This window comes from Vollenhovia emeryi, unplaced genomic scaffold, assembly GCF_000949405.1.
Source record: "Vollenhovia emeryi isolate VEMERY1.0 unplaced genomic scaffold, V.emery_V1.0 DF939146.1, whole genome shotgun sequence".
NCBI lineage: Eukaryota > Metazoa > Arthropoda > Insecta > Hymenoptera > Formicidae > Vollenhovia > Vollenhovia emeryi.
This window is the reverse complement of record NW_011967220.1, coordinates 1,710,516-1,733,368: the sequence shown is the minus strand read 5'-3', so window position 1 is coordinate 1,733,368 and position 22,853 is coordinate 1,710,516. Positions and strand designations below refer to the sequence as shown.

The 22,853-nt window shown below is 43.6% G+C and overlaps 1 protein-coding gene across 1 annotated transcript in view; it reads right to left on the bottom strand.

Annotated features, from left to right (window-relative positions):
- Positions 1 to 21,933, bottom strand: part of LOC105566204 (protein Wnt-6-like) — a 38,159-nt gene extending 16,226 nt beyond the window's left edge. The window contains exons 1-2 of the mRNA XM_012020025.1: positions 21,299 to 21,933; positions 5,484 to 5,704 (exon numbers count right to left, since the gene is read on the bottom strand). Coding sequence (XP_011875415.1) covers positions 5,484 to 5,704; positions 21,299 to 21,366 — 289 coding nt within the window. The 5' untranslated portion in view covers positions 21,367 to 21,933. The remainder of the gene's footprint in view (positions 1 to 5,483; positions 5,705 to 21,298) is intronic.
- Between the last annotated feature and the right edge of the window lie 920 nt (positions 21,934 to 22,853).

Below are 22,853 nucleotides of genomic sequence, written 5' to 3'. Positions count from 1 at the left end.
AACTGTCCTTTTTATGTTCATCAAGTGTACTTGCGTATCACGAGGAATCCTCCTATCTTTTCATACTCCTCTCTCCTCTCCGTTCTCTCAATAACTCGCCGCGTGTATACTCATTAATAATTTACGATGCCACTCGGGAGAAGCTGTAATTATTATACATTAAAAGTTATTATGCATATATAATAATGATTATGTAAGTTTTTTGCGTCCCAACAGAGTCATTTTCCAAGTAATCGATTTGCATCAGGAGAACTGCGTTTCTCTGAGGAGTTTCAATTTGCAGAAACGTCAACGATTTCGCGACCGCTCTTATGGAAGAAAAGCATCGCGGACGGAGGCGAAGGCACGAACGCAAGTTTATTAATGTCTCAAGGTGAGCATCCTCGTTAGAGAGTTAGGAAACCGCGGAGAAAAGAGACGTCTCTCTAAAGTAATCCCGAGATAGCAAAACGCGGTCAATCGCAGTAAAACAAAGCCGCTATGAGAGCGTTCAATCTAATTGTAATGATGAATCAACGTGACGCGACTCTATTTTTCGGATCTGAGATTTATAATGGCTGCGAGAAAATTCTTCGAGAAAGCCACAATGTGGGCCGTCAACCTCGGGCTTCCTCTCAATGAAAGAATCAAATCGTTACGTTGTGACCGTGGCCATTTCTCTTCCCTTTCCACTCACTCCGGGTGTTCAGAGAGGAGAGAAGAGGAGAAAGAGAGGACAATTTGTTGATCCGAGGAGGCGACCACTTAGACGACCGTTTTCTTCGTCACTCCGTGAATTCCGTGGAATCCCGGGATGAATGAAGAAAACCACTCTCTTAATTTGGTCGAAGCCCATCGATTCGATGATTGTACCTGCCAGAAGGGGAGCTGGGGATCTCTGCGCGGGGCAGCACAATAAATTCCTACCTCCTCCGCTTCCCTTTTACCCCAGAGGTAGCTCTTTCTACGGGTTTTTGACGCCCGTGTTCGTCTTATCGCGACACGCGGCACCCCTCAATTAAGAGGTGCTGCTCGTCCACGAATGTTATACCAGGCTCCGGGGGCCGCCGGGGTCCCCGGGACCACACAGCGGGAGCTACCTGCTGGGCCTAAGCTATCGCCCGGATCGCGCCCATAAAAATTAAAAGTCGCCAGATAAATAAACGTCAATCGGGAATTAAGATAGGCGCCGCCGGTAGCGTGGGCCCTCGTGCGCTTTTTTCCCTCCCCACATCCCACCCGTTAGGAATTTTTCCCCAGAGACGTATCCGGGAGTGGACGATAGATAAGCGACATCGACCTCTGATGTATCACCAGTCGAACGTACGGCTTGGAAAAAAAGGGAACCTGCAAGCCTCCCCCCCCCCTCTCTCTCTCTCTCTCTTCTTGCAAGTACATTGTTACTAGACATTATCGAACGTCATCGTCATTGATCGTCATATGACGTAATTGAACAATTTCATCTAGTTTAGAGCAACGTTCTTAAAAAATAGTTCTTTGTTTTTCGGAAAACATCTTACATTTATAAACAAAGAGCGTTTCAACCATATTTATAATTTAATAAAGATTATAAAATACAAACGAAAAATCTATAGTGCTACGTTATTACTTTTATAATATCAATTTTATTTTTAACATGCTTCTGTATATTTCTTGCTTATTATTTCACTGTTTTGTCCAAACAGAAAATAGAAGAATCAGGTGAAAACGATTAATTTCACTAGATTACTTCGTCTTTTCCTGTTAAAAGACAAAAAATATTTATCTCTGCTCTTCTTATATAACTATTCTTCCTAAACTTTCGAAGGGAAAAGAAGAGCTCGAGGCAGGATTCGGTAGCCAGATTCCACGTGTTCCTCAAAATCTTTCTAGTCAAGACGGGTGGCCTAGAAAGTCGTATATTTCTCCCGCCTAGATTCCTAACCGCGACCTGTCTTCAGCTTGTAGGCAGATAATAGTCTCAACGTGTGTCAATAGACTCTATTACGATTGCAAAATCTAGACTTCTAATAATAAAAAAAGAGAGATGTCCAATAAAAATAAGATATTACGTTAAAGATAAAAAAAGAGATAAAATTAAAAACGACGGATCAATAATGGTTTACTCAACTTAATACTTTTAAAGCCGCAAATTTTATTCTAAAGGATAAGAGTAGAAAACCATAAGAGAATGGTTTCACCAAAAAATTGATCGAATTATGTTGGGACTGTGGCCATTTATCAAATTCGGTAAATTTCGATTTTTGAATCAAGCAATCGAAATAACGAACAGCAGATAATTGATAGTCCAATGTATTATACAATAGTGATTTAATAACAACAATGTGATAATGTTACTTCCTGACGGTAATTCAATAAGAGTGCGGTGTAATACGGAAGTAGGAATACATAGAGCAGCTACAAAACAGCCCAACAAAAACGGTATAACGGTATAACATGGGACTTCCTAGGGCGAGCTGTCCGCGAACGGAGTCACAGATAAATGACGACGAGAATTGTCACCCGGAACGAGCGGTTAACACATTGCTGCCCCTGTCATCGAACCGCATCGTCCAATAATGGATTCTGTAGATCAGATTTATGTACCTGCTGTTCAACCTTTTCCCCAACAGAGACCCACGATTTTTAAGGCGTAATTCCTGACTCCACTGAATGCCTCGCTACACAAAGCGATTATTCGATAAACTGATTTGTCACCTGCTTTTCTTACTTTTATTGCTTCGTCTGAATATTGCAGGGCGTTTGGATTAACGAAATATTAAAAAAATAAACGAAAGCATTAATTTTAGCGTCAGCCGGGCGTGATGCTAATTCGCTTAATTAAACTATCGCTTTATTTATTCGGGCCGACAGGCTGTCTCGTTAATAATATACTATCTCCCGCATCTCACGAGTGAATGCCGATCGTCAGGCATCGCCGACGGTGTCGTGCTTAATTCGATCATCGATCGCCAGGCATGGATTCCACACGCGTCCGCATTTAGCGTCTTACCTGAGAGAGCCCCCGACGATCCTGCATCAAATCACGATCGATAGGATTGACGGCGATCTCTAGATCGCGAGAGAGCGGGCAGAGAAGAGGAGAAGGCGAAAGCGGGAGACAAAATCGAAAGACTGGCCGCGGCCCGTCGTGGCAGTGAGGCTTTAATTAAGGGAACATATTGCCACTAATATCGGACGGACAGTGTCAATCTGTCAAGCTACCATAAGACACCGATCTGATAGCGGGCTCTAGAAACCAGCACAGACTATTGGACACGCTGTCTTCGATTTGGTTGTCGTGGCCAATCATCCGAAATTAATATATCGGATGGCTAACCGAACGGGCGAACCACGCGGACAGTTTCATCTTTCGTCGGATACTTCAGATTCGAATTTACCGCGCGGAGAAAGAAGGTGGCCGTATTTGATCATGTGTGAGAGCCGATCAATCGACCGACAACGGCATCGTCCCGTATCGTCAACGGATCGTAATCGAGAGTAAATTCGCCCGCGTTTGTCTATCAAATTCTTACAGTTCACGACATGACCAAACGCATCTATTGTGTGTTTAAATAAAGGCTAATGAAGATGTTTTTTGATACAAGTACCTATACGTTAATCTCGAGATAAACTAAAAAACATGGAAGTCAGCATCTATCGGCCATTTTCATGTGCTAAATTTATAAAACGTATATTGAGAAATAAATATTTAAAATAAAAACCTTTCTATTAAAAAATATAATAAGATATGTGACTTTTTAAATGGAAACCGTTACAGTATATCTTTGCCACAACGAGCTTTTGAAAATGAAAAATAATCAATAAAAAATACAAAATATAACAACATAAAACTATTAATAAATCAATATCATAGAATCGAAAACGGAAACAATTGTCTTAACGTCTTAAGAACACATTTCCTCGTTTACCGCGTCTGTTTTTATTTAAAAATATTCTATTAAAGTTATTTGTATTTAGAAAAATTTCTATACGATTTTGTACTCTCATAATGAAACGTACGCTGCATTGATATTATACGAGTGAAAAGAAGTTTTCAAGAGTACTTTCGACAAAGTTCTCTTCTCCTTTTACTTCAGTACACTAATTATCTTGGTTTTTTGCCATAAATGGCAGACGAAAAAACAAGGAAGTCATAAAGAATCAATTTTTTAACGGAATGACACGACCGCGGATGTGACACGGGCGGTATATAATAATATAATTCGTGGAACTTCCATTTCTCAACATTCCGACCAGTTAAGTATCCTTGTTGGCAACAACGACCACATTATCATTATTATCATATTACTACACGCTACTATTTGCTGTGACACCTTGCAGTTTGATTTCACAGTCGTATACGTGTCGAAACAGTCCCAACATTAAAGAGAGTAGTCATTATCTTTTTTCTAGCCACTAAAACGTTATCTCTAGGATCCCCCATTGAGGCTAATTTAAAAATAATTACCACTCATCCGTTCGTAATGTATCCCGACTCTAAAAAGGCATACAGTCTTAAAGATAGAAAGGAAAACCGTTTCTCTCTAAATTGTACAATAAAATAAAATTATATTGCAAGATGTCATAATAAGAAAAATATATGTTACCCAAAGTATATTGCAACGTTTCCCTCTTTTTCTAACTGCATCCTTTTTTACTCATCTACTTCCTAGTTAAAATTCAAACGTGTGAATATAACTCTAGGTAAATATAATTTGGAAATACGGTGCGCAACGGAGGCCGCGCAAAACAATGGAGGGCAAAAAATATTTAATAATACGATATCATTTTTCATTGAATAATAGTCGATTATCTTAAATGAAAACATGAAAATACCGAGGCTATTGTTGCATTGTGTTTTACGATCGTTAATAGACTCGTACCGGTACAAAGTGGTCAACGTCATGGTCCACACGCGGAGGGGCCCCTTGAAGGCCCCGCACGTAGAAAGGTCCTTAAAGGTCCTAAAGGGGTAGCCCATTCTGGAGGTGTGCCGATCGGGCACCGGCATTTAATCGTAACGAATCGCCCTTAGGCCCTGTAGGGGAGTGTGTAATCGACATCCGGTTCGCCTAATGTCGAACGAGTAGCGCCCTGTAATCTGCCGCTAGCGTGTGCATTGTCGTGCGCGGGCCCCCTTCTCGCTCCTGAAAGGGGCACCGTAGGACCGAGGATCCCTTTTTCGGCGAGAGGGCGAGACCGGGCCCCGGAATAGCATCTGATCGACCTTGCACCCATGACTCGCGAATAATGTGACCGGATTCACGAATTTACGGGATCGAGTGTCCGACGTGCATAAAGGGCCGCGGTGAGATAAACGCGCGCGGATCTTTAAATTCCCTTCGTTTATAATAAATTGTAAATAAATTAGTTCCTTCACGATTTAAATCGATTTAAATATTGAAAATAGTTAAAGATATGTAATCTATCGTATTAAATAGACAGCGTTAGTAGATATTAGATAGTGTTAATTGTAATAAATTAAACGTAATAAAAATTCTTTAACTCCCGATGAGGCTTACCACGGAGCAGAATCTTCTTGAGAGATCGCCTGACGGTTGTACAGTTCCACCTTCGATTTCGGAATTGGTACTGACATTCCCTGGTTCCCACTTGAACGCCCTTCGCAATTTCTTTCAGTAGAGATGGCTCCTTACGACAAATGTCAGCTAGCTTCCCCTTCAGCCGTCTTGTTTTCTTGCAGACGAGCATCGGATCCATCACCAGCTGGCTTCCTACAGTCCTGTAAAAATAAAAATACATGGTTAAATATGTCATACTACACATTAAATATAACTTTGTTAACTCAGAATCACCGATAAAGTACGACGACGTCGTTATAAAGTATACCCACACCTTTTCCATCCGTTTAAATTTACCAATTTGTTAAACCGTGACGTTAGATGAATATTGATATAAATATAGACGAAAAGATAAATTGATAAATAAAGATGCAACTATAACATGCAGAAGTTGTTGAACAATATAAAAAACATAGCAGTCTAAACGCAAGAGGCTTGTAGCATTTAACTAATTTATCTGCGCGAAATATTCAAGGCAACGATACAATATCACGCGAACCGCGAGGAGCTCGGGGCAACGTCGTTCCCTCGCGACGCGACACGCGCTAGAGAGGAGAACGATCAGAATAATTTACGGAAGCTACAAATCCCGCGGCTTGCCGGTTACTTAGCTACGCAATATCTTTCCGCGCGCAATGTGGAAAAAGGAACGAGCCCGCGTGAACGTGAGATTAAGCGGAAGCTCTCCTCTCTCCCGACGCTTATCCGTTCCTTCTGGAGCCCGTAGAATCTCTACGAGCACGACTGTTGTGTCTCGGCGCAGCCCTGATCCTCGCGATTAATCGCTCGTGTTTGGATCAGAATTTATTTCACCTTACGCACACCGTTGTGCCTCATAAATCAGCCGGAGAGCTTCGCTATTTACTGAGAATTCGGATTTACCCCATTAGCATCGTCTCAACACGAGAGATTTGTCATTCTCAGCGAATTCTTTAATATTACCAAGTTTTCGCGCCCGCTACGTGAATAATTAGATCGCATTCTGCAACGAGTATAACAGGCCGATGAGTTAACAAGGAAAGAGCGTGAAATTTCTGCACGCGTTTTATTCGACAGCGCGGCTAAAGTGGCTAGCTTGAAACACGTAATTTACTAACGACGAGTGAATTATAGTAATTGCATTGACGCCGTGCAATTGCGACCGACAGAACGTGAAATTATTATGCCGATGGAAGTTATTGTCTCTCGGTTTTCCTCCTCTCTTCATCTTTCTTCTAGTCCACGATCACATGGTCGTATGGAACGGCGAGAAGTGACAGGAGAATAAGCTACGATTATGATTGTGTTCGAACGTGCAACTTCTTAAAGATTGAGATCAGATAGAAATTTGACCAATCAGAGTAAAGTTTACTAATATCAAGTTTAATGAATTTTACTCTGATCGGTGTCAAGTCTAATCTCAATCTCAATCCGTAGTCCGATACGGGCCTAAGAGAACACGAGAATTGCGATACCGCGCCGCAATTCCGCGAGAATAACGACGGGGAACAACTGTCGAGGAAGGCGAGGAAGAAAGATAAGTGCATTGCGAATAGTAGGTACGACAGTCGAATCTAAACACGCTAATGCCATAACACGATAATTAAAGCTCCGGTGCATTAAACTTGTCACGACGTAACCAATTCTACGAATGAGAAAGGAAGAAATAGAAAAAGAAGGAACGCGCGAATGTCACGGAGGGAAAGGAGGACGCTGTAGAAACGGAAAGAACGGACAAGTATGTCGAGAGGGTGTAAAGAGGGAAGAGAGAGAGGAGGGGCGGAGAGCGGACAGCCTGATGATTGCGCTGGGGGTAGAAAAGAAAAGAGGTACAAAGCGAAATGGATTCTGAGTGAACTACGAGCTGTGGGAACTACGAAGTCGAGGAGGCCGACTCGGAGGCAGAAGGGCACCAGAGGAAGGCACGGAGGAGGGAAGGTGGAAGAAGCGCGGATCCGCGCGGAGGATGGACACGAAGGCGGAAAGGTAAAAAGAGAAACGGTGGGGGCGCAGGAAGGGTTAGGGAGGGAAGAGGAAGAAATGGAGAAGAAGAAGAAGAAAGAGGACAGTCCGGGCGACCTTCGTTACGAAACGTTAATTAAGATCATTAGTTCTGCGTCGGTAGGATGCCGGGGCGCGTACACGACGGCCTCTCGGGAATGCAACGACCTTAATGGCAATAATTCCGTTAAGGACGGTTGCTCGCGCGCCCGTTCCCAATGTGTCCCCTCCTCCCCCTCCCCGCCCGTCTTTCCCCCCTGCACTTCCCATCGCCCGCTTTTCGTTCTGCACGAACGGGAATAAGAAGCCAGAGGTAGTACGACATGGAGAGTCGTGCACGAGAGTGACATCGTCATTTGGGCGAGGAGGATTCCACCTCGAGTGGCGGACTGTAACCGAGAACGACGACGACAAGAACGGAGATGATACGCGAGATGATACGCGGATGAGAATTCACGAGAAATCGAGGATCGAGAGATCGGGGAATGATTTTGCGCACGAGCGAAACGGAGAGGTAGGAAGAGATATGGACAGGATAGAGAGACAGAGAGAGAGGAAGAGGGGAGGGGGAAGGAAAAAAAGAAGAGCAGCATCGCTCTCGTTGGAGCAAAATATGGCACATGTAACGTCTCGCGGGACGATCAGGCCCACTGACAGAGTACAAGCTGCAGGAACTTGGATTCGTCGATATTCCTGTTAAGGCCTTTGGTCCCGATAGAGTCTGACGGACGACAAGCGCCGAAGCTTCTTCAATCTGTTACGAGGGTTCTCCAGAGGAGACGGTATCCTGCCTTCGTAACGAAAACGTTCACATAAAACATATTGCATTATCGGATCAAGCAGGATGTTCTCAACAAAGAGTACCGCTCGGTCCACCAAATATCATATTACCACCAACACATGTCCTCTATCTTTGTTAAAGTATCCTACATTTTCCTCCCATCGACATCCTTAATTCTTTATTACGCAATCTCAAATAATTTTTTTCCTGATTGACGGGTTTTTCCTTATATCGATCAGAGGGGGAACAGATGGAAGACATGATCTTACGCACGCTTCCCAGTTCTCTTAGATCACGACCAGCTGTCAGAAGCTGCGAAATCTTCCTGGAATCAACGCATGTACTATTTCTCGACTCGGCATCAATCTACGCGAGAATGCAACTAAACCTAGGCGTGAGATAATAGACGAGCGACATAGATATAGCGGTTCCGAGAAGTTGCAGTACGCGAAACTACGAGAAGTTAAACATTGTATTAAGTGCGGGCTGTCGCGGTAGTGAAAAAGTCTTACGATGTGCGAATTTTATGGGAGAGTGGGAATATGGCTATGTCCGTTGTGGATAGTAAACATTTACACGTGGCTTTTTACGCACGACTTATTCAAATGAATTTTCTAATCGCCATGCTTCATGCAAATCTCGAAAAACGTGCCGTACTTAATTTCTTATATGTATGATATACTTATAAGATACCTTCGTATCAGAAATATCAGTTAAATCTACACTGATAGAAAAATTTGTTTGAAACTATAATTGCCTAGTAAAATAATTACAGTCAGGAATATCATTTTTATAGTACAATAATTATTACTATAATATTAGTAATAAAAACCATATAAATACAGTGATGCCAACTATTTAAAAAATTCACTATAAAATATATGCTTTTAACTATTATATGTAGGTATATATCATAAGTTGCATGGACCAATATTGTGTCTATGAGAACTATAATACATTGTTAGGTCAACCATAACTTACGTAGTTGGAAGAATTATAAAAATGTGGTTGGCTCCTAAAATGACTGTAAATTATAGTGAGATTGTGGTATCTGTAACCATTTTTTTTCTGTCAGCGTATGACTTGACATAACATTCATATTCAAATATTTTGCTACGCAGTCGTAAACCATGCCACTGTGAATGGACCAATTAATTACGAGATTTCTATCGGAATGATCCAAACGATTTAATAATAGTATCTGAAATTGAATCGACGCGCAGTACAAGTTAAAATAACACTCGATGCACTTTGCTAATTCATCACGATGACGCCTCGGTCTATTCTCATGCGTCTGTAATTCGCATTGGTAGTTTCCATGAGGAAAAGCGTCACGTACGCCGCGGATAGGAGGCGAAGGCAACTTCTAACAGGAGGTTTATCCGACCTTTCGACTTCAAAGACCCGTTTCCTAGTGGCCACGCGCTTCTCACCCCGTTAGTCAAATAAACGGCGGGGCCGCTGCGCGTCGATACTAAAAGACCAATCCCCGAGGCGGATAATAAAGTTACGGCGTTATTGCAAACACGTCGTGTTTGACGAGCGCCGCTTACGCCGCGAATGTTTTGCACACCCGCGCCTATTAATATCGCTGAAGGCGAGCTAATGGGAATTGGAGTGGTCAGGCACTGTTGTCATTCGTCTTCCGTTTGCCGATTGCGATTTCGTAACTTTCCACGGACTAATATTTGCCCATTTTATTTGCTTCACTTGAAATGATAATTAAATGACAAGTAATTTGACGAAATTAAAACCAATAAGAGACATGAAGTAAAAATAATAATATAAAAGTAAACGTAAATGAAGAAACAACTGTAAATATCCTAGTTCCTGTTCCATAATTCCATAAAAAGTTGTATCCTTCAATTATAACAAGTGACAAGTAAATCAATTTTATTTAATTTTTACATGCAACATATAGAGGAAAGTCCTCTATTATGAGATAGGCTTCTAAATATATGACAGCAGGTTTTCAGCATTAAAATTCAATCGCTAATCTCTCGTCGCGACGATTACACGATCTAACAATGCATTTTCCACTAAACAGATTTCACTCTAAGGGCAATAAATTCAGCATTTGCGCGAGCATATCGCTGACTAATCTATCGTGTCTTAAATTAACAAAATTCAACATGCCGAATTTATATGCGTAACGAGCTTTAACAGTCCCGTCACTCGCTTGTACTCCCTTTCTTGCGAGGCAGCCCTCGCAAAAAGGCATCCCGGGATCCGCTACTAGACGAAAAAACGAGGGAAGACTCGGTTTAATCGACGACAATCGAGCCAGCGGAACGCTCGAAGGGGGGAAGAAGAGGGTCCCGGCTAGAATCGAGGAGATCGGCCCCACCTCGTGTACGCGGAGGCAAGAAAAGAACTCGAGGATGGACACGTCGTCGCGAACGAAAAGCGTGGAGAGGCCGGTTAGGGCGGTCGACTTATTTATTGCCTCATTAGACGCCCTCACTTTGCTCGAAGGCAGCTCCACGCTGTCTGCTCAGATAGACAGTGACGAGAGAGCAACGTTGCTGGCTTCTTTCGGCCGGCCGGTTTGCAGAACGAGCGACGAATGGAGGGGCGGGAGGAGGAACAAGGGATTCGCGAGAGAAAGAGAGAAACGTCACATAGAGAACAGACTGGAGGAAGAAAGGAGATTGCTTCAACGGGAGAGTCCGCGAAAAGAAATGGGGGAAAAGAGGAGAGGAAGAAAACGAGTTGATAGGCCCACCAGCGGATTCCTCAAATACTTTGCTTAGCTCCAACGAAAGTATAGGAAAGGAAGAGGCTATAAAAAAAATCGAAAATCTCGCGAGCATGAATCAGTAGTCATCGCTTCCGTTGATCTTGAACTGCGACAGGAGAGGAATCGCGACTTTCTTCACTTAATCGTGATAGACTTTATTATGCATATAATAAATCAGCAAGTTTGAAGAAAGCAACGTCAGTGTTTCCTTGACCAAACCTGGCATCTTTAATAATGCAGAAAATTTATTGCGAAAAGTATAACCTCAGCCGGGGCTTGAATCTGGACCTCCCTACACTCTAGACGGGCGTCTAACCAATTCGACCACCGAGGCAACTGGTGAGATGCCCGTCTAGAGTGTAAGAGGTCCAGGTTCAAGCCCTGGCTGAGGTTATACTTTTCGCAATAAATTTTCTGCATTATTAAAAATGCCAGGTTTGATCAAGAAAACACTGGCGTTGTTAATTACCGCTGGCGACATTGAAGAATTCTGATTATTTGAAGAAAGCATTTCTGCTTACATTTCTCAAACGAGATTTGAGATAAGAATTATCTTTTTCAAGCGAGAAAAAGTAAATTCTATCGCGAATAGGTATCTTCGATAAGCATGCGGGGAATACGATTTCTACATCCAGAACGCGCGACGCAGAATAAAACTAACTGTTTCGCGCAGGCGACGAAACCAGTAGAGAGACAGCAATTTATGAAAGAATGGCGAGCGGAAGTGGAAAGTCACAACAGCTCGTGGCTGCTAAATATGCGCGTTCAATCTAAATCATCCTCTTGTTGCTCGGCGACGTGAAGCAGACAGCGGCGTCGGACCATGCGGATGACGAAAAGGACCACGACGGAACGGAGCCACTCTATCACTGAGCTTACATATGCCAAAGTGGTTCCGGGCGCGTGCTCATTTTGCACGCTCGTCCCATTCCGTTCTCTCGAGTTTAGCTCACTTTCTTCGCACCCTCCCCGATCGAAAGATTACTGGCAAACAATTGAAGCGACAAATATTCTTCCAAGTTTACTTTTTCCCCTTTACTTAATAAAGTTACGACATTCCCTAAATGTCTTGAGGTAAAGTCGGCTTAAGTTAAATTTGTAAATATACATTTACGAAAAGTTCATTTAAATCATATAATTTCAATCCTTTATCAGCTTTACGATAATTTATGATATTTTCTAAAGATAAATTAATTTTTTGCATCACAAATTTCCCTTGTCACAAATTATGTAGGTTGTCAAAAAGGCTATAATAAGATTGTTTCCTATATTTTGGTTTATAATTAATATATTAGATCTTAGCAAGTTAATACATTAGGTCTCAATTTCCCCTAAGTTTACTTTAGATAAGCATATTTATATTTGGATGTCTCGTTAAAGTAATCTCTTTGATAATTAAGCTGTATGCAATTCAACTTGTATCTAAACCAATATCTACAATATGGTTAAGTTTACAATAGTTACGGACGAAAAAGGGACAATAAAGTGCAATTAAGGCCATATGGTAGCGTAGGAAACGTGAATCCAACAAGGATTCACGAGTGAAAAAGGAACAAGTTGATTCAACCTGAGAATGTCCCAAACAAATTGGTGGCAAGGGTCACTGGGATCAGGTTGCATTTTCGATAGCTTTTTTTGTGAATCTCGAAGAATTCGTGCTCCGCTTAAGCTTGGACGCCGAATCGAGCGTTCAGGGAGGAGAAAAAAAAAGACACGCGATCTCGCCACCATATTGTGCGAATTTTTAATCAGCTTCTTCGGACTCGGAATTCGTGCACGAGCTCGCGCCCATCGTAATGAATTATGCGTGGTATGCGTTCACCTTAATAAAACCGATATTGGGATCTGACCGATAAAGCTCGAGCAATCTGTGATAGCAAACGGGGTCTTAAAATTCCATACATAGCGGATGCGTCCTGCACGCGCCACTAAAACAATTTGGAATTCTTCTTCTGGCATGCCCAAGCACACAGAGATGATTTCTCTCTTTCTCTATATGTTCCCTTTCCTCTCCCTCTCTCTCTCTCTCTCTTTGTTTCTCTCTAGGCCTAACATTCCATCAAAATCGATCGTGGTCCGTCACGAGGGTGTCATGACTAAATTACAACGATATATCCAACGTGTGCATTCCAGAAATATTAATTGCGTCAGGCTTAAGTCGATCAGTTATTATGTAATAAACAATATCGAGAAAGTATAATGTGTCGATAATGGGAAACAAAGAATGCATTTCGTGAGATTTGTTAACTTGAGCCTTTGAAAATGTTTTAAAAATGTTGTAAACCTTAATTTATATTGTAAATTCCAATACAATACTTGAAAAAAGTAATCTAATCCAAATAACATATAATTTGAACATATTTAGAAACATAGCAAAAATTCCCAATGGCAATAGCAATTTTCCAATTATACATATATGTTATTCACAGAAACAATACATAAATTAATAAATGAATAGAGAAAAAGTGACATAAATGAGAAAAGAATAACTCTGTGAGGGCTCAAATTGAAAAAGGGCCACGTACTCATTCACGCCCGGCATAAAGTCGCATTAACACCGTGCCATTGGCGCAGCGAAACCATGACCAATCCGGTACTCTACAGGGGGGAACGTCTGGTAAATCATTTATAGGCACGGTAGTACACGAACGACGGTAACGGAGCAGGACCAAGCGAAACTCGGGGAGATCAAGACGAGAAATCCAAGAGAAAGAGAGATAGAGAAAGGTAGACAGACATGCAGACAGAAAGAGAGAGAGGGGGATGTCGACAGAGGAGGAGGAAGAAAAAGGAAGAAGAGGAGAGGAATAGTAGAAATAAAGAAAAAAGCGAAAGCGCGAAAGGAGAGAAAATTATTGCGAGCATTGTGCGTGACCCGCACGTGGTGCGTGTTGTTGCGTCACGCCATGCTGCATTTCGCGCAAAGAGAGGAGCCAGTGTGCGAGCACGAGGACCGGAGGGCGAGGGGTCTCATTTTCCGACACCCGTCGTTAACCACCCCGTTTCTGATACCCGTGTCATTGCCGGCTCACTGCCGTTATTATGCCCGCCGTATTTTGACCCGGCAATGATTGACATGCTCCGCGTCGTGACAAATCGAGCATTTCTTTAATGTGCCGCTCGCTAAAAAAAAAAAGGAAGCAAATCTGTGACATTACGGAGAGGGCAAACTGTGAACCGTTCTAAAACCATTCTAAAACGGGCTTAATAGAAGTTTTCGACACGAGTATTGAACATATTTTGATATTTAGTGTCACACACGGGGAGAATTTTGTGCATAATGGTGTCATAGTATCAATTTTTCCATTACATAAGTGCAAATAAAATTAATCGAACACTAAAATCATTCATGTAAGCGAGACTACAAGTTTAATCAGTTTATATTAATGAATAAATTGATATTATGTTTGTATTAATATTTTAACATCAAACTCAAACGTTTGAACAGTAATTATCAATGCTTGACGAGACTGGCATTAAACAAGAATGAAAAAGGTACGAATTTAATTCCCGCGGAGCGATACAACGTCCCCTTCACCAGAGACATCGCAATATTATTAAAGCGTCGACAAAACCGTAATTAGAGTACCAGATTTTCTCGCTATTATCACCCGCAAACGTTTTACGATTCATCTTGCCGCGACGAATTTATGGCGAGTGTCACCATAAACTGACGGAAACGGTCGTAATTATAGGATAACCGACGAGCGGTTTTGCTGATTACAACCACCGTTAAATGACCGCTCGCGTACTCCTGGAAGCGAAATCTCTTGCACAAAGACACATTCGCCGTTGTTCTCTTATGTTGAATACCAAGTAATATTAACTCTCCGCCTCTAAATAAGACACTTAATAGAAATCATTTTAATTATATTAAATAAACGGTACCATACATGTAACGTTAACAAACGACACTACTTGCTGAAAAATGCGGCGTTCGTTGGAATGTCGTCCTACATGTCAGACGTAGGTATTAATTTGGCATGCGTAGCGCATGTGAATACGTGCGTTATGCACCTATCGTATTTCCATCTCGCGAGTTGCGGAACGCAACCGCCTCAGTCGCGAATGATCGAGCGTATTCGTGACTGGAAAAAGTTGGACAGGCACTATACTTAATTCAAAAATCTCACAGCCACGGCGACGAGCGCATATCAAGCATACACGGGACAGGGAGATGGAAAAGGAATGAATTATTTGTGTTTACGTTGGCATCGTGTGACGCCGACCGACCCTCTTCGAGCGCGAAGATCGAAAATTTCGCTCCATCCACGCGAGAAGAGAAAGAAAAAAAAATCTACGATATTGATTCGTTATTAATTTCAGCCGTACGTCAATAGATTTCTGAAATATCTTTACCCTGAATTTTATATTTATCACCAAAAAGAAAGTGTAAAAGCTAATATTACATCCAAGTTATCTACCCCGGCGAGGGAAGAACTTGTACGTTTAAATGATCAGTTGCGAATATATTAAATGAAAAATATCGTCAATTTACGATATCTTAGGATCTTGTTCGGCGTGTACCGAGAATAAAATTCGTACCTATGATTAAGACCGCTTTAGCACCAACGTCACCGCTCGCGTATCGACGCGATCAGTCACGTACATCGTGTAATTATAGTAATCAAGAATTATTACGCGCCATCCGGATTAATAATACTCATATTAAGAGCGTGTCGTAAAGTATGCCTTTCCGCGCAAAACGCGCCGTAAATTATCACAGACAGCATATAAGAATATGTAATTACGTTGATTTTAATTTAATCTAATTTAACAGCTCCAACACCATTAATCGATCTGCGATCGTAAAGATCGTACCACATTGCAAACGATAAATCAGTTGCGAGTTGTATAAGCGACGTTTACCTGTTTCACTTTAAGAATTCGCACATATTCGAAAGTAAAATTTCATACAAGTGAAATATACAAATATGCAAGTACCCTCCTAAACATTTTATATTAAATGCAATTTATTGCAAACGCTTCGCAAATATTAAATACGTAAGAATCGATTCCTTACAAAGATTGTTCTAGCCACGGTACCAACATTCGTTTTTATCATTTTAATGTGAATTTTTTAGAAAATATAACATTTTAAAATAAAAAACCAATACTAAAGCAACTAGTTTGTATAAATATCCATTGTTATATTTGGCGCAATTTGTTAATGCCGTTACTTTTGTAAAAAAAAAGATACTTTTGTAGAGACGGTATTTTTGTCAAGAAGATATTTTTATAGAGGTGAAATTTTTGTAAAGAGAAAATACTCTCTTGAGTGCAGCTCACGAGTCCGATCGCCGATGCATACGCGATCTAAGCGCATGCGTGCTCGCGCGCGCGGCGAGCGCGATCTTATGATTATGAATATACAGCAGGTGAGAGAGAACGAGAGAATGGTCCAGGTGAGAGCGTGGGGGAGCGGATCGGGTTGTCCAACCAGCAGGATGGTAGCCGTGGACTGCCCACCGCGGCCTATTGGCCGGGTTCGCGAGCCCGCTATCGTATTATCGCCGAGGCTCTCCGTTACGATACAACGGCGGCCGACCGATCTATCGCGCGCGTACCTCGGACCTGTCTGCGTGCCACGCACCTGCGATCGATCGCGCGCGACTATCCGCCGCACGATCGCGCCGCTCGCGGAGACGAAACGGCCCGCGCGGCGTGGCGCGTGAAAGCGCGCGCGGGATGCTCATTAATGCGAAACGCGCGACGCCCACCTCGTATGAAAATCAGAATGGTCCGTGGCGTAATTGGTAATCACGGTAATTTCACGGGAAGCCCCGCTAAAAATTTAGCGCAGACTCGCGCGGAGATCGTAGATTAGCGGCGAGGAAAAATCGCGAAACTATAACGATAAACTACGCAATCGTCGCGCCAAATGAGCAATGTGTCTGGAAACTACTATTGATCGGAAAATGCAATTGAAAGATAGAGATCTCTCATTAAAAACATTGTTTTAACGCGATCAATTTGTGCAACTTTTCATACTAAACACTGTATCTTTTTTTTTTCAATTATTGTAAATAATCCATCGAACATAACTTGTCTCCGAAACCATCTACTGATTCTGTCATGCACAACAATGCCTCCTAATGCACAGTAGGCGTTTCTTTATCTTATTTTGCCTTATTTATTTTGTTTTATCTTATTTCATCTTTACAAGCAATGCCCCAACAAGGCCCAATACCCAAACTAACGCCCAAAAATGTTATGTCGAACATATATGTATATACCACAATGCCCTTAGCGATTTACACCCTCGGGTCCTACTCAATAAAGTTTAATCTTGGATTTGCATTTTTCGCTGTGGGAAATAGAAGATAAGAGGTACTAGCGACAGTTCCACGGCAAAGCGTATCGTTCCTCTGCAGCGTACCGATACAAAACCCAACGGTATTATCGCGTTTAACGTGTAGCACTTCGAAGAAATGCACGAAGAGTCGCCCAGGACATACGATTGCTACGTAGAAACGTGGAACGAACTCCGCGTATATCCTGAGAGACGCAGGCAACGCGGCTGCCGGAGGACGACGAGGACGACGGAGGACGAAGAGGGCGAGGGGGCAGCTCCTGCCGACTTACAAATTATACGCGCTCAACGAGATTTACGGGTGACGCTTTGAGCGAGACCATTGTCCATCCTCGCTCACTTCTTTACCTCTTTACTCCTTCACTCGGTCGTCTTTGTCCCTTCGTGAATCGCCCATCCTCTTTCGGTTCCTCCGTGAGTCCCTTCGTTCCCAGAGGACCGCGCGAGAAGGACGGAGGGACGCGGCGGCGCGCGAGCAGAAGGGAACGAGAGGGAGATAGAGCAGTATTCGTCGCGAAAAAACCGAGGAATGCCGATCGACGAAAGGGAATCCGGTTCCAATCGGATAATCGGAGCCCCGGGTCCTCGCGGGCCCTAGGAAGACCCGCGAGAAGGACGTAATGCGCGACTCGATGACGAACGATCGGACGAGCGACTGATTTATGGCGCGCGCAATATTTTCGGAGCAAGGGTAACATTCCGCAGGAATGAGGATCGCAGAGATGACGTTTCGCCGGCTCGGCAGAAACATTTATAAGTCTCCGGACTCTAATTTAAGGAATTTTAAGAATTTCAGAAAGCTAATACCGCTTGATGCACCGATAAAAATGCACGTCAAAACAACGCGTGTTGATCAATCAACGTTCTCACGCGAAATGACAAGGAATTTATACACTGCGCCGCGATACTTGCCATCGTACTATTCAATAAGTACACGGTTTTTAATAATATCAAAATATCGCGATAGAGGAGTCCGAGGAGTAAACCGCACAGATTTTGGGCATCGCTACACGGAGAGACCGATATGGATCACATGTCTAATTAGGGTTGGCACAGCCGCAATAAATAGTAACATTTGGGACAGCTATATCTGTGGTTGTCATACCCACATTGGCATAAGTAATGGAGACAACTATATGCGTTTTGCGCAGCAAACTTAGTAAATGTTACAACGCAAAACAATGTCGGTGCCCCTACTATTTATACGGCAACGTTTTAATTTTAGTTATTTTTGCCTTACCCGGTCTTTCCGTGTAGACATCATCAGGCATTTTTTGGGTCATTAGTATATTTGGCCTTGCCCGAAGCCTTGCCATTATAAATAATCTAGAAAGATTATATAAAAGGTAAAAAGATAAAATAAGATAACAAGATAAAGAAATGTCCACTGGGCATTAGCAGGCATTGTTGTACATGATTGATCAGCGATTCAACCCTCGGAGGATTCAGGCCTTGTCGCACCAACGTCGCTTAACTATAACCTTAACTCAATTCATTCTTTGGTTCATATTCTGAATCTTCTTTTCGCTACAAGTGCCACTAAAATTGGTCTTGAGGAATTTTTATTGACTGATAGAATCTCTTACGGGCACTTTTACCGATGAAAGAGGATACAGAATACCTTTGTCTCGTTCTAAGAGAAACAGTTAGAAAGAGACGAAGAGTGAATTAAGCTGAAGTTAAAAGTTACGTGATGTTGGTGCAACCGGGTCTCGACCTTTCAACTTCTAGACAATTTTGCAATTAAGAAACTCGTACGGTATGAACTTACTCTAATAGATTTATAAGATTAAGGTATAGATTGAATTTTGTGGCCGTGGTATGCGCCGCGATAACTACTGAAACGGATGAAACGGTGCGACATGTGTCTTCATGCGCGATATTGGCCGCAGATTAGCTCGCGGATGATGGACGAAGCGCGCAGAAAGAAAGAGCGGAGAGTTCCAGTCTGGCCGTTAAGTACCTGTTATCAAAAACACAAACCGTCATCCTCCTAATATATTTATCAAACACGCCGTGAACGACGGCTGCGACAGGTAAGCGAGCCAGAAAGCAACAAGGTGCGGACTCACGGAGCTCGTCAGGATGCAGAAATCCATCTTAAATCGGAAACAAATATTTAACCAGTCTCGAGAGGGACTCCATCCTCGTTCCCGCGCGAGCAAGCTTTCTTCTGACACCGCTAAACTTGCCCGATCATAAATGAACACCCGAGAAAACGTTTCATTCATCAATCCCCTCCCCCCAAATTAGCTAATCAAAATTGATAATATACGGTTCCATTTAATAATCACTCTTAATGTGGTAATTAACTGATGTTCCCACATGTAATCGAATCACTTAAGCCTATCACACAATGCCAGGCAACAGGAACAGGGAATAGAATTTCTGACGCGTTGGATTGGTTGGAAGAAAATTTCCGACGAATCCAACGCGTCAAAGATTCTATTCCCTATTCCTATTGCCTGTTGCCTGGCATTGTGTGATAGGTTTCACACCATGTTGATATGTGCAATATGCACGAAGTTGACACTAGATAGGTACGACATAGTCCGTCTCCGGATGCTGTAATCCCGAGTGGCACGGGCACGATAACGCACTATCATCGTACAAACATTTGCGTAACAAAGTGAAGTACACAATAAAATGTCGCTCCACTGAGTAATTTATTGTTACTCGTCGAGATAATTTGGATTCAACGGTAGCTACTGTGTCGCGTGATTTCGCGTTGCGATAATTGCGACGTTCGATATTTCGGGAGTCTCCTTGGCCAACGGACGTAATCGTCGCAATTTAACTATTAAGCTGAAATAGAGTGGCTTGATGCGGGCGTGAGACGAAACGAGTGCAGCCGCGGTCAGAAATAAGGAGATATTTAGCGAAGCCGCGTTTGCGTCGTCAATAATGGGCGATTTAGGTGGCGCAAAATAAAGTCATAAATCTCGAGACGGAATTTGCTTATAAGAGCACGGATAACTACCAAAGGAGGATTTATAGCGCCATTACTCATCTTACGGGCGCGTAACGCGCAACGCACATAATTGATAACCCAGATGACGCGCCTCGAAACTGGAGCACTCGTTAGTTCCTCCCGTTCACCAAGTATTGGCGTTAAAATGCAACCAACGCGGCAATCTCGTATCCACGTAAACGGTAACAATATCGTGGCAGCACTTGCGCCGAGATCGGAGACACAAGTACGCGAGCAAGAATACAGCAATCAGTGCTGACGTTAAACACAAGGACGATAACTTGCCAGGGGGATCATCAGGATAAGAAGGCTTAGCTGCGTATAATGAACAAGTGTTTGTCTTCCATTTTTCTAGTTAAACGCGCAAGCGGGATAAGCTACTGTGCCAGGCGTATGACTAATCTTTTGTTAACCCACGTTCTTTATGGCGCCAAGGACATGACAAGCTGTTCTCACTTTATCTCATTTTTTGGAGGAGACTTCGACGAGGGAAACGAAAACGCGTTGTTATTCCTGTCGCGGAGACAACCGTTGCTGCCAGTTAAGATAATCATGTTAAGATAATCGCATTCAAAATAGTAGAGCGAGAAATGTTCTATCACGTTTCGAATTTTGCTATCTAAGATCTCGCGAAGGTCTATTCGCTAGGTACGGCGTTCTCGTTGTATATACGTACGTACACATACACACACACGCATAATAATAATAAAAATGCAATTAAATTTGCATTAAATTAAATTAAAAAAGTAGAGGTGTGCGAATCGCTTCGAATTAGAATCGAATCGAATCATTGAAGCTTTCGAATCAGTCACTTTTTCTTCTAATAAACACTCTGTTTGATTTGTACATCCTGCTACAAACTTGATATAAATCCAGTATAGATGGATGGTCTTGCAAAGATAAAATAATTGGCGTTTTCACCAGGAACCAGCGCAAAGAAAGAAAGCGGAGGGAAATGCGTGTCACTCACCAGAAAGAGCCGGTGATGGGGGTGACGAGGAGGAGGCAGATCGCCACGAGAACGGGGCGCATCTCCATCCCCTCCGCACCTGATAACACCCTCGAGCCGATTACCGATTACGTTTCCTTTGTCTGCTCTGCGCACTGACGGCTCGATGGAGACAGCGAGACGGCGTGTCCGCGAGCTCACCGGCGTCCGGCTCCGAAAGACGAGAGTCGACCGCGAAGCCGCGAGTTCACCAGTACGCGTTCCTCGATTTCGAACGCACCTCGTAGCACCGAATAATTGACACGCGAACCGACGCACTGCCCCTCTACCGCGCGTAGACTCCCTTATCGTGCGGTCCAGCGAAACTTCGACATCGCAGCGTAAATCATCGTCCGCAAGGTGGTCCCTCTCGAAACCTTCGTTGTCTCGACGACGTTCCCGCGATTCGATGGAACAGATCTTCCTCAGGACCGACACGGAAACGTTGGAGAACAATGGTCATCGCTCGCAGGGTGATCTACTCCCGCGAAGCTCCTCGTTCTCTCGATCGTTGCGTCTATCGGAGAATTATTCTTGAGGTTGCGTCCCTCGGCACCGCTTGCGAGACGAAGATACCGGGATTACGCAGCCGTGACGATCGCGGTAAGCACTTGATCCTCATGATGGTATCGCGCTAAAAGCAGCTCGGGGGGCGATCGGAGACACGTCTTCGAGATCGCGAAAAAGGGGCCCGCGATTCAAGAAAGACCCGGAAGAGGAGCACTGTGACTTCCGGTCCCCTGGACCACTTGCCCCCTCTCTTCCCCCTCCCCAGCCACCCTCTGTCTTTCTCCCGCACCAGCTGGCTCCCTCTTCTTCCCTCTCTCTGTCTGTCAAAGTGTCTGACGTTTCTCCACCGTCTCTCCTTCTCTTTCTCTCTACTTCCGCCACGCTCTTTCTCGTCCTCTGTCCCAAAAGTACCAACTATGTACAGTACAGACGGGACGTAGAAAAGTTCTCTTTTCTCGCTACGTGGGCAAAAACGCGTCGCGTTCCTGCCAGAACTACGTCACCACGATCTTTGAGTGTTGCCTTACCCCCACCAGTTCTGGGGAGTAGAGAAGAGCTGCCCCCACCAATATACGCCGTTTTCTTCTTCTTCTTCTTCTTCTTCTTCCTCTTCTTCACCGGCACCAGCACCACCACCACAACAACCATCACCATCGCCGCCGCTGCCGCAAGACCATCGTCACCGACGCCCGCGACGGGCGCGTCCTCGACTCGGCCGTCGCGAGAAACGCGATCCTCGGAAAAGAGGCCATCCCCTTCGAAGACGTTGAAGACTCTTGAGGTAGATCGATGAATCGATCGATCGCAGACTCGCGGTTTTCGTGCAACGCGCGCAAAATTGGAGGCGAGGGAGGAGAGCGAGAGGGAGCCGAGACGGAAGGATGGAAATAACGGAGGCAGGAGGGGGGAAGGAGGATGGAAAGCCTGTGAGAAAGTCTGAGCGTAAGAGGAAAAATCCAGATGGTAGGGGAGGCAGGCCCGAGGTTCAAGCCGTCTGTCTGCGATCGCCGGCGAGGCTCCTGGCCGG